The sequence below is a fragment of the Rhinopithecus roxellana genome, chromosome 4 (genome assembly GCF_007565055.1).
Source record: "Rhinopithecus roxellana isolate Shanxi Qingling chromosome 4, ASM756505v1, whole genome shotgun sequence".
Lineage (NCBI taxonomy): Eukaryota > Metazoa > Chordata > Mammalia > Primates > Cercopithecidae > Rhinopithecus > Rhinopithecus roxellana.
Window position 1 is genome coordinate 45570052 of NC_044552.1, and position 13837 is coordinate 45583888.

General features: G+C 33.2%; 1 protein-coding gene across 3 annotated transcripts in view; it reads left to right on the top strand.

Moving 5' to 3' along the window:
• Positions 1-13837, top strand: part of KHDRBS2 (KH RNA binding domain containing, signal transduction associated 2) — a 627085-nt gene that overhangs the window by 563942 nt on the left and 49306 nt on the right. For all 3 annotated transcript variants that reach the window (XR_004056854.1, XM_030928982.1, XM_030928983.1), the window contains one exon: positions 8856-8938. Coding sequence is in view for 2 of the 3 variants with exons in the window: in XM_030928982.1 (XP_030784842.1) it covers positions 8856-8938 (83 nt within the window). In the remaining variant the exon portion in view is untranslated. The remainder of the gene's footprint in view (positions 1-8855; positions 8939-13837) is intronic.

Genomic DNA, 13837 nt, shown 5'->3' on the forward strand with positions numbered 1-13837 from the left:
TTTTTTAAAATTATCTGAACTGTCAGTGATGTAATATAATAGTTTCAAAACACATTTATTTTCTAAAATATGTGGTGAGATGTTTCTGAAGTGTTTTAATGTGATGATTCCCTTTTCTGAGTTACAAGCAATCTTCAAATATCTTAGGCTCTGTAAACTAGTGCTGATTAGAAAAGCTCTATCTACAGGTAATTTAACATATATTCTGTTTATGTTTTTTCTTTTTGGAACTTTTTGATTCTGTGTCTATGGGGTAGTAATGCACGTAAAAGAAGAGCCAGAAATTTTCACAGGTCTCTGTTAAACAAGAACAGCAACAACAGAAAAACATTGGCATGGGGGTTTAATAAAGACTTTAAAGAAATAATATCTTTTGTGTAAATTCAAGACTGATTTTTTTAAGTGGGGTCTTTCTGTACAAAATATATTTATTACAGCTGACCTTGTGCCCTCATTTTCTAGAGGGGAAGTAGTGCTTGGAACATTGTGTTCACGTAGAGCTTTCTGTAAATTAAGTTTCTCTTCTCAGTGGACACTGCACAATGGTGGTTATTATGGTTGCCACGTATATGTTGATGACTACCAGAGCCATATCTCTAGCTCAAACTGTCTAAGCTTCAAACCGGTATATCCAGCTGCCTGAAACCAACTCTTAATGGTATCACGGTTACCTGTTGCTATCCTAATGACCTGGCAAGAACACACTTAATGCTTTTTGGAAGAAAATACCATCAGCCAAAGCTTTCACAAATTTCCTTACACCATATCAACAGTTCAGTGAAAAGCCATAAGAATGTTGAAAACAATAACAAATCAATAAAAACTAAGAGGAAAAAAATAGTCATGGGTAATTCAGATGTTAGAGTTACCATTCAGGGACTTTACAGTAACTATGATAACATGTTCAAGAAAATAGTGGGAAAATAGAGCCTACTCTAAAAAGCCCTGGTAATTTTTATTTTTGAGTCAAATAAAATATATAAAATGTTGATCTAAATTTGTCGTTCTACCACCTGGAACCCTTCAATGGCTCTTTACCTACTGGATACAGATAAACCCTTTACCAAGTTATAGAACACAATTCAGACCTGACCCCTTCTGCTCTTTAGTCCAACTCCCTACTGTTTCTTAGACATTTTGTGCTTTAGTTAGATCCAGCTACTAGCAGCTCACAAAACACAATTTATTTTCATAATGCCATGCATTCACACTTGGTGCACCTGGAAATGGAATGCTCTCATTTACCTGCTTGTCCACCTGAAAAACATTTATTTATCCCGAAACACCAATCTCAAACAACACCTTTTTGGAGAAATTCTCCTTGAAATCCTCAGACCTATTTAGCCATTCCTCCAGTGTGCTTCCTTAGCACCTGTTACATACTCTTAGAGTGCTTTCTTTGGTATTTCAATTGCATATACATTTGTTGATATCTTCTAGTAACGAAGAGCAAAGGTGACTCATACTGGCTCACAAGATTTCTTGTAAAATTTGTAGGAATTTTGTAAATTGATTGTTAAACACAGTCATTATTAAAAATTAAATTACATAACTTAGAATTAAATAGATTATATTGAAGATAAACATTTACAGACTCATCAGTATCTGTTAGAATCTGTGCTCTTTCAGTTATTTATGTCTAGTGTATCCGTTTGGTGGAAATAACATATGATGGTGTGTTAATGTTCACCTCTTCCCAAATGTGTTTTCAGTGGTAACGTGGTGATAGCTTAAAATCAGCTATACTACGAGTTTTTACACTACAGATATTGGCAAACACTAAAAGCCAGGACTTGACTTTTTGTTTTATTCGTTATCTAGATGTAAGAAAGCTATGGAAAAAATGTTAATAATGCAGATTTCATTTAAAAGTTAGTTATCCCTATAGCCTTAACATTGTAAATGGAACACAAAATTGAGGAAATATTCTTCCAGCATGTCAAAACCATTGTCTAATTCAGAACACTTTATTTATTTAAAAGTGTATTATGCCTGTAGCCTTTACATTGTAAACAGAACACAAAATTGAGGAAATACTCTTCCAGTATGTCAAAACCATTGTCTAATTCAGAGCAAAGTTGCTCCTATCATTAAGAAACAAGAAAAATTCTGACATATATTTGAGATTTCACTTTACTGGTGAAATTTTACTAGTCATTTTACTGGTCAACATAAATAAACATAAATAAAAGTGTCAAATAACAGTCATGTCAGAACCCTACATGTTTATCAATAACATTGGCATCATTGCTGAATCAGATAATAAGCAAGCATTTATCTGTGCTGTGATGTATTGGGATTCTATTGTGGCAATACAATTATAAAAACTTATAGTGGATTTTGCAAAAAATTTGGCAAGTCACACTGAAGTTATGTGTTTATAGAATTTATAATAAATTATATATTTATGAATCCTGGGCTTTATGTCAGTAATTAATTTGTATGTATATGTTCATATACACACATGTGCATACAATTTTTTGGAGAAGTAGTTATTAAGCGTTTACCAGAACTACTGGATAAGAACTTCTCAAAGATAGGATTTATGTCTGAATCTTCTCTTATGTTTAATGCCTGGATAATAGGTAATTCAGTGGTTAATATAACATCTGATGAATTACTATTATTTTAAGCTCATATGCAGAGCCAGTATTAGATTTGACAACCCAAAATTGGAAATCATAGTTCAATAATAAGTGTTTTAAGTCAATGACCTCATTAATTTGAGAAATTGGTAGGCATATTAAAGACAGGGTAGATTTGAAAAGGGCTCGTTTTGTAAAGATATGTGTTTATGGTAACACGTATTTGTCCTGTATGCTGCTTGCCCAATACCCAAATGCATAAAGTGGTCTATAATTCATAGCAAGCTATAAAGAAATTGCCTTCTTTCATTATAGCTCAGGTCTTCATTTTAGACCTACACTTCACATTGTGCCTTAAGTATATTGTAGAGTACTTAGCAAATACTCAGAAAGTAGTCAAGATTATGTTTCACAAGGATCCTGTAAGGACTTGTCTTGTTTGACTCAAAGAATAGAAAACTAAAGAATTTATAACTTCACAGATAGAAAGAAATCTTAGAAGAGATATTTTTCATGACCATGTTCCAGAGAGGAATGAATCATATCTCCTTGAGTATTTTCTTTTTTGTGGGAGATATCAAATCATCTGTCTACAGCCAAAAGAAAGTAAAGTTAAAATTGTTAATTTATTTAGAAGGTTTTCTTTTACTGGACACATTGGATGTGCTTTTTGTACCTGAGGAAATTCTACGTTGGGACTCTGATAATTTAAGTACCATAAAGTAGTATTTTTTTTAGTAGAAATATACTAATAAGCCAGGACATAATAAGATAGTAATTTCTTCAAACAGCAAAAACAATGAAGCAAAATTGGAAAAATCATCATTTCAGAATTTTTGATCTTTTGTGTTTTGATTTCTTAATTGAATATTCATATTCAACTTAAATCTCATGCAGATACTGACTGGCTTTTTAGGGGGCATGTCTATTTTAGTGATTTATCTTAGACCATCATCAGCACAATGCGTATTTTTACTTGTCTTAAGAAAACCACATAAATATGGTTTCCTAGAACTATGGTTTTCTTTTTCTACAACTTTATTGGTCTGAATAAAAACTGTATTATGTAAAACATTATATGTTCTATCTTTACTCTTCCCTATGTCTTATGAGTTTCCACATCTGGGAATCTTATTCAGATTCAGGATTTGAATGCAGACAGAATAATGCCGGAGTCCATGCCTTTTATGGCTCTGCGGTTGTCTCTCCCTGCCCTAGCTGCTAGAACACTCTTGCTTTTTTCTCACTTCTTCAGAAATCCACCTACTACTTCCTTAGTGCTAGCATTAGGAAAACGATCTGATTTATGCAATAAGAATATACCAATGAATAACTTACAGTCTGTTTTTAACATTTAGGATGCAGTGTTGGCATCTTAAACATTGTGATGCTTTTCATTTTGTGACGGTTGTCTAATGATAGTTTACTGTTTTGTAGTACTATACATTTACATACATACATATATATTTATATTTATATACATACACATTTCTTAATAAAATGATAGTTTTAAAAATACATCAAGTATTAGAAAAATATCCCCATTTACTGTCCCTTTTACAGCAAGTACAGATATTTGGAGAACATTGCACTATATATGCTTTATGAAATTTTAGGTTAACAGGAAAGATTTCCATCCACTCTGTGGATTTTCTGTGTAACATTTAAAGAAGTAAAAGAGTAAGTGAGGGAGTAAAATGAAATAATCTTCCTGGGCCAAATAGTAAAAATATTCTTCATAAATAGAGACAATAGCTCTATGTATTTATTATTTGAAACAATTATCTTTTAGTGGTGATTAATTTATGTTAATCCATATCTACAGTGGATAAGAATAGTCTTCTTTGGCTAATTTAACAATTCAATATATATTTGTTACATGGCTATTCTATGGAATAAACTATGCTAAGTACTACAATACATCAAAAAGGTTATAAACTATGATATAGTCCTTGCTTTTCAGAAGCTTCAATTCTAAAAAGAAAAAATTATATAAATACAGTATATGTTTAGGTATTTTAAGAACAATGAGAGAAAACAATAGGCTATTGGAATTTGGGGAACCAAGTGTTGATAATATATGGTTGGTAGAAAAAGGAAAAGATTTCTAAAGATGATATTATGTAAAATGACCTTGAGGAATCAGTAGCATTTCAACAGGTGGAAATGGGGGGAGCATAGGGATTTCAGGAGCCCTGGAGCCCTGAAGACAAGTACCTACTGCCATCCCTGGTTCTCCTACCTCCCTGCTCAGAAACAGAAACTCAAAAATAAAGTGGAACAAAACAAACAAATTAAAACTGCCTTGCCTCCTGTTGGAAGCTAGAGATCTTGAGTCCTGAGTAAGAAATAAAGATGAGTGAAGCCATATTTCTGTAATCTTGGTGAAGGACTAAAAGCCCGATTCCTAAAACGAAGTTTGCACCCCTTGGAGCACCTGTGGATGTCCTCACAACTGACCAGGCGGATCCTCAAGATAGAGTGCTGGACTGCCCTGACTCTTGCAGCTCCAGAAAGCTCCAATTATGATATTAACCCTTGTCCCGCCACAAAGGAGATGAGACCTTGGGCTAACAATAGCGTGCTTAAACTATACCTGAGAACACAAAACATCCACTCCACATCCTAACAGTTGTTAGTGTGTGTGTGTGTGTGTGTGTGTGTGTGTGTGTGTGTGTGTGTGTGTTAAGTAACATAAAAAGAATAAGAGATATCATATAGGACAAAAAAAGTAAATTTACTGTGCCAACCCAGAAGACTCAATGTCACTAGTAAGGGTGAAAGAGAGAGAGAGAGAGAGAGAGAGAGAGAGAGAGAGAGAGAAATAAAGAAAAAAATATGGAGAGACAGTTTCCACAACTGAAGAATATAAGCCTCTAGATTGAAAGAGCTCATTGAGCACCCAACACAATGAATGAAAAGAAACACACACACAACCATTCAGGTTGTTAAATTCAGTTCTATTATTTCCCTTACTTATCTTCCCAATGTAATTTCATCATAATTTTTATTAGTCAATATTAATATTATATACACAAAGGCATTGCATTCTGTAATTTCGGAACACCAGAGATAAAATTGTAAAAGCATCCAGAAGAAATAGAAAAGAGACAAAACAAATCTAGGTCACATGTAAGTAATCGGACTTCTCAACTTTAACATGGAATAGTAAAAACTATTGTACCAAAGCTCTCAAAATTCTGATTAAAAGTCATTTTTTTCAGCCTAGACTTCTCCACCCAACCAATTAAGTATGAGACAACAATTTAAAAATTTCCAGTAATGTAAATGTACAATACAATATCACATATGTAACATTCTTTCAAAAATATTAAATCTGAATGTAATTATGAGAATAATCAGACAAATACAGAATGTGGGGTGGTGTACAAATCAGTTGGTTTGGACCACTCAAAAAAGTTAATATTATGGGAAGCAATAAGAGGTTGGAGAACTATGCTAGCTCTAAAAACATTAAGCAGATATAATTATCAAATGCAATTCAAAATTATTTATTGGGTTATGATTTTTAAAAAATAGCTATGCAAGATTAAAATAGCTACAAAATTCATAATGCTTGGGACAATTGTAGACATTTAACTAGGGACTTCACAGTAATGTGGAAATATTGTGATTCTTAAAGAGTAATAATAATATATTTATGTAGAAGAATGTCCCTACACTCAGGAGATAAAAGCTGAAGTATTTGGGGATAAAATATCATGTTTCTGGAACTAATTTGCAAATGGTTTCTTAAAAAATGTATGTATAAGATAACACAAATGAGACAAAATGTCAATAATTGTTGAATCTAGGTGAACGGTAGATGAGTTTCCATTGACTTCTTGTTCCAACTTTTGTATAATTGAAATTTATCACCAAAAAAATAAAAACAGAAAAGCTACAGTGAGTAGGGGGGCAGTGTAAAGCTAAGCAAAAAAGAATCAAAATGTTTTTCTCCAAAATGTCTCTTAATAGAGGTTATTGAAAGAGATGTTTCAGCAAGAAATTAAAGCAAGGAAAAGATGGAATCTGGACAAAGGAAATTCAATACCAACAATAGTGAAAGAGGCCTTAGGAAAACACCTTGGCCTTCAGGTCTAGAAATTCATCAGTGTGGACCAGAGTGCAATAACACAGTTCTTCTGGTCATAGTCTCCATGTTACACATAAAAACATTATGGATGAGCTGATGTCTTTGAATCTTAGAAATATTACTGCTAGTTTAATATGACCATTGGGACAACTGATGAAGGCATTTCTAAATATTTGGAAAACCAAGAAAATAATAAGATGAATGAACAATTATCAACTTTGGAAGAAAGGAAAAGGTGTATGAGACTAAAAACAGAATTATATTAAATAATTCATGTCATAAGAGGATACAATGATGTATTGTCGCTCAATAATATTAATATTGACTAATAAAAAATTATGATGAAACTATACTGGGAAGATAAGTAAGGGAAATAATAGAACTAAATTTAACAACCTGAATGGACAGTCAATAGAAAATGACAAAATTTGTAAACCCAACAACAATAACTTAGGTGTATCGTTAATAACACAAAAATAAATACTAAAATAATAGATGAAAATACTGAAAGAGAGCTGAAGGTTAAAGGAGAACAAGACAAGGAACTACTATTTTGGGGACATAAGCTTGTTTGTATTATTTCTAAACAATCTGCATGTAATTATTTTATAAATACTAAAATTAACTTTAGAACATTAAAAAAGTTGACTCAATAGGAGCTAATTAGGGTATTTAAGGAACAAATAGAGAAACTATTTCATACTGCAGAGCAAAAATATAATGAAAAATGACAAGAGATGGAAGTTAGGTTCAGAAAACTTCATATGTAAATAATAGCATTATATAAAGGTTAAACCACATGAAAATGAAGAAATAAATAAAATTTTTAGAAATTTGTTAAGTTGATAAATGTATTAGTCTTTTCATTAAATGGGCTTAAAAGTGTTAGCCAAGGTTAATGTCAAAGATTTCACATGTAGGTATTTTCTATTGAAACTCTTGAACAAGATGAAGAGAGATTTGTAAGCCTCCAGAAATGAAAAGAATTTATGAAGTGGTAGGGTAGGGTGGAGGGTGGAATTGTATTCCAGGGAAAGAGATGCACCAGCACCAGGCACAGAAAACTTGAAGGTTTTTCCAGAAGTAGGGAATAATCGAGATGGATGGCTAGTGTTTAAAATTAATGACCACAAAGAGAAACAAAACTAAATCATTCAGAGTGATTGATAACTGGAGTGTATAATTACTAGCTTGTTTGAACGTGCTGCCATGACAAATCTCCATTAGCTTGTTAGTGTAACTTACTCGAGTAATAAATCTCATCACATAACATTATTTTACTTATGAGATTTAAAAATCATATAATGTACACATATACACAAAGTCTTTTTTTTTTTTTTTGAAACAGAGTTTCACTCTTGTTGCCCAGGCTGGAGTGCAATAGGTGCAATCTCAGCTTACTGCAACCTCTGCCTCCCAGGTTCAAGTGATTCCCCTGCCTCAGCCTCCTGAGTGGCTGGGATTACAGGCGCACACCACCATGCCTGGCTAATTTTTTTTGTATTTTTTAGTAGAGATGGGATTTTGCCATGTTGGCCAGGCTGGTCTCGAACTCCTGACCTCAGCTGATCTGCCCACCTTGGCCTCACCAAGTGCTGGGATTATAGGTGTGAGCCATCAGGCCCAACCACAAAGTCTTTATTTCACTTCTTCTTTCCTTTTTTCTTCCCTCTTTTTTTCTTTTATTTATTTATTTATTTTAATCAGCAATGACTCCATAATTTTTACTGAAAGTTGACTACAATTTAAGGATCCTGTAGTTTATAGTTTCTATCTTAATTGTGATTATTAAAAGGAGAAGAAAAAACTCCCAGTGGGGTAGTAACAAACATGTTAACACCACCATTAGGTTATCACAGTTGTTCTTGTATACCCAAATAGAAAACTTATTTTGAATTTCTTAGTCATTATTATTGATGAAAACTGTAAACAAGTCTTAGATAAGTATTGCTGCTTCAGTGATATGCTGAGTTTAATAAACATTAATACCTGATCAATGAAATATTATTTAAGGTTATTTGAGAATTATTAATCTAGTAAAATGTGATATGTGGCTACTTACCCAACATAAAATCTAAACCAAGATCACATTGTATAAAATTGTGCTAACTGAAAACACATCAAAGTTAATCAAATTGATTGCTAACAGGTGTTTGTACCACTTTTTATCTCAGGGTTATGATGATGGCTACGGGGGTGAATATGATGACCAGACCTATGAAGCTTATGATAACAGCTATGCGACCCAAACACAAAGGTAAGGCTTTTGCTATCTAAAGCAGCCTTCTCAGAATTATCTCTTATCAGTTTTGTTTCTTGAATCTGAATGTCAATTATATTATGTGAGGATTTCTAGTAGTGTTTTTTCTCCATTATCTCTCTGAATTATTAAGTTGCTTACCAGACTGTGAGAGGTAAACTATAATAACCTTGCAACTGCAAACAAAGAAATAGTAGTGTGTCATTCTGAGACTAGATGATTGTGGTAACCACTCAACTCATTAAATAAGCTTGCATTTAACTAAATGTTATTTTTAGATTTTTAAAAAAGACAATAATAAAAGTAAGGCACTTGTTCAATGTAGCTTTTTTTTTCCTAAAATGTCATATTGATTTGTAAAAGATAATAAAATGTCATTGGTACTCTGGAAAGAGGGAAGTTCTTGAAACATCTTAGGGAATCAGGAATTCCTTTGCTTTCTTGATAGATCTCATATTGATTGTTGAATATATGTCTTTAGATTGACCCAAAATTTGGGATATAAATGATTGTTTACTTATTCAAAGTCAGATTTATTGAGATGTTATTTATATATAATGACATTTATCCATTTAGAATATAGTTGTATATGTTTGGCAGATGCAAACTAGTGTGTAACAACCACCGAAGTTAAGATATAGAGCATTTTCACATTCAAAAATGCTTCTTCATGGCCCTTTGTAGTCAACTTCTCCCTCATCCTCAGGCCCTGGAAACCAACTATCTATTTTTCGTTACCACAGTTTTACTTCCCTAGAATGTCTTGTAAGAAGAAGCAACACAATAATGTAACGTTTGAGTCTGACTTTTATTTTTGTTAACTATGAATAAAATAGATGTAAAACAAATGCATTTTTAGAAAATTCAGTCACCCACAGGTTTTTTTCTTTAAAATGTTATAGATTTCATAGGAAAATACAGGGGGCCTATGTGATAGTTAAGTGAGTCTCCCATTTATGTGATTGACAGAAGCCAATGGAACTTATTGTTGCAAAATCATTATAGCAATGATCATTTATTGGCCAACTTTATTGGCACCGATGGAGACTTAATTAATAAACCTCCTTTAGGACTTAAGTAATATTTGAGTGAGGGGAAGTGGCAAAAAATAAACAACTTTAAGGTCATTATAGATTAGAAGAAATCTACATGTATTGAGGAAGTTTGAGTTTTCCATGGCCTGAGCGACAGCACAGTAAAAGTATTGAAGGGAAATTTTATTTAGAGGGAATACTGTGGGCAATGAGAGATAAGAGGAGTGTGAACTGATACCTTTAAAGCTAAGTATGACTTAAGTTATCACTGTAGAAATAACCGTCACTGACACTGAATAATTGGTTAATTTGTAGTAAGTTAAATAGAGAAGCCATCATGAGCCAAGAGCTTTTGCTGTAATATCTTAATTGTCCCAATTACATATTGGAAAACAACACAATTATTTAGGCTTAGGGTAATTTTTGCATCACATTACAGATACTGAACAGAGTATTATATGCAAATTGGCTACATGTTTAGACCATCTGTGAATATTTTCAATCAAATTGTTAGTTTATCATTATACATTAGCACATAAAAACAGTGATAACAAGGTTCCATAACTAGTTTCAGAAACCCTTGATAGAAAGTGTGGTTACCACACTCGACAAACACAATTAGAATAGACTAAAATAATTTCTTGATGCAGCTCTATAGAGCTACGTTTAAATAGAAGAAATTTTGGAATAATTTTCTGAAAATGAGGGACTTTCTCTTTCTTATGGTGAGATTTTTTTTTTTTTTTAATACTTTAAGTTCTAGGGTACATGTGCATAACGTGCAGGTTTGTCACATATGTATACTTGTGCCATGTTGGTGTGCTGCACCCATCAACTCGTCAGCACCCATCAATTCATCATTTATATCAGGTATAACTCCCAATGCAATCCCTCCCCCCTCCCCCCTCCCCATGATAGGCCCCTATGTGTGATGTTCCCCTTCCCAAGTCCAAGTGATCTCATTGTTCAGTTCCCACCTATGAGTGAGAACATGTGGTGTTTGGTTTTCTGTTCTTGTGATAGTTTGCTAAGAATGATGGTTTCCAGCTGCATCCATGTCCCTACAAAGGATGCAAACTCATCCTTTTTTATGACTGCATAATATTCCATGGTGTATATGTGTCACATTTTCTTAATCCAGTCTGTCACAGATGGACATTTGGGTTGATTCCAAGTCTTTGCTATTGTGAATAGTGCTGCAATAAACATATGTGTGCATGTGTCTTTATAGCAGCATGATTTATAATCCTTTGGGTATATACCCAGTAGTGGGATGGCTGGGTCATATGGTACATCTAGTTCTAGATCCTTGAGGAATTGCCATACTGTTTTCCATAATGGTTGAACTAGTTTACAATCCCACCAACAGTGTAAAAGTGTTCCTATTTCTCCACATCCTCTCCAGCACCTGTTGTTTCCTGACTTTTTAATGATTGCCATTCTAACTGGTGTGAGATGGTATCTCATTGTGGTTTTGATTTGCATTTCTCTGATGGCCAGTGGTGATGAGTATTTTTTCGTGTGTCTGTTGGCTGTATGAATGTCTTCTTTTGAGAAGGCTACAGTAACCAAAACAGCATGGTACTGGTACCAAAACAGAGATATAGACCAATGGAACAGAACAGAGTCCTCAGAAATAATACCACACATCTACAGCCATCTGATCTTTGACAAACCTGAGAGAAACAAGAAATGGGGAAAAGACTCCCTATTTAATAAATGGTGCTGGCCATAAGTAGAAAGCTGAAACTGGATCCTTTCCTTACTCCTTATACGAAAATTAATTCAAGATGGATTAGAGACTTAAATGTTAGACCTAATACCATAAAAACCCTAGAAGAAAACCTAGGTAGTACCATTCAGGACATAGGCATGGGCAAGGACTTCATGTCTAAAACACCAAAAGCAACGACAGCAAAAGCCAAAATTGACAAATGGGATATGATTAAACTAAAGAGCTTCTGCACAGCAAAAGAAACTACCATCAGAGTGAACAGGCAACCTACAGAATGGGAGAAAATTTTTGCAATCTACTTATCTGACAAAGGGCTAATATCCAGAATCTACAAAGAACTCAAACAAATTTACAAGAAAAAAACAAACAACCCCATCAAAAAGTGGGCAAAGGATATGAACAGACATTTCTCTTATGGTGAGATTTAAGTGGGCTTAACTGACCCTAAGAAACAAGAAGAAAAACATGGGATTAAGATAATTTAGCTTTGAATATCTGAAAAATGAATATTAGAATTATTGAACACACACACACACACATAGTAATGGCTATATACAATAATTTTAGAATAAAACTTGCTTTAATAAAGTATAATTCGTATGTAAAGGGACATTTTCTACACACTTCTGCTGCCTTCTCTGTCTCCTTTCCTATCCACTCAATTTTCATAGCTAAATTCTTCCCATCCTTCCAGCCCCAGCTCAAAAGCCAACTCTTCTAAAAAGTCTCTTCTTTTTTGTGTTTTGGGGAATAATCTGTTTCTGCCCTGAATTCCAATAGTACCATATATTTACTTTTCTATAGCATTTATTTCTCTGCTTTACATTGGGATTATTTGTGTACATGTCCCTTATCATTTTCTCTATTTGTTCCAAATCCTTTTCTAATACAGCCTCATGTCTTTCACAATACCAGGTACAAGGTCTTTCATGGGATATGCACTGAGGGATAATTGTTGAGTATGTGAATGTCGAGCCTAATATGTTCCACACTATGGGTATACAAAATAAGAGCCTCATTCCTCAAAGAGAATAAAAAATTCAGAATTACATATATCATATTTACTGACAGAATATTTATGTGCTTCTCTGATACTTTACTGTTAAGCCAGAGGGACAAAGAAAGTAGGTGATGCAATTAGTTGCAGTGATGCTAATGTCTATATTACAATAATGATAAAATGCCTATTTTGGTCAAAATTATATCATCAATACTGGTATGGTTTCTGGAACACTAGAGGTTCTCAATAAAGATTTGTTGAATAAATAAATGAAAAATGAGTAAATGTATTAATTAGTAAACTATTTTTTCAGAAAACTGTGAAAAATAATTTTTTTAATATCATGCCAATTTCTAATTGAAATAGATACACACACTGGAGTTTTTATTAGGTAAGATGTTTAATGCCGGCCTTTAGATTTTTTAAAATCAATTGTATTTTATCAAAATTAAATTTTATTCTCTAAAAGACACTGTTATTAAATAAAGTGGCAAGCTACAAACTGTGAAGCAATATTAGCAAAATATCTATTTCTAAAGAATATCTTTGATTGTATCCAAAATATGTAAAAACTACTAAAACTTTAGAATCAGATAAATAACCTGACTTTTTAAAAAACCGGCAAAAAATTTGAAAGGCATTTCACCAAAGAAGATATACAAATTGCAAGTAAGAATCTAAAAATATGTTGAACATCATTATTCATTAGGAAAATTGAAATTAAAACCACAATTAGATACTAGTACAGATTGTGGAATGACTAACATTAAACAGATTGAATTATCAAATGTTAGTGAGGATGTGGAGCAACTGCAATGCTCATATATTGCTGATAGGGATGTAAAACTGTAAACCACTTTGGAAAACAACTAGGCAGTCGCTTATGAAGTTGACCTACATTTACCATATGACCCAGCAATTCTTCTGTTCAGTATTTATCCAAGTGAAATGAAACATTCATCTGTCATGGAGGTTTGTTGTACAGATTATTTCATCACCCAGGTTTTAAGCCTCATACCATCAGTTCTTTTTCCTGATCCTCTCCCTCCTCCTGAAGGTCAAAAGGCCCCAGTGTGTGTTGTTCCCCAATGTGTGCCCATGTGTTCTCATCATTTAGCTGTCACTTA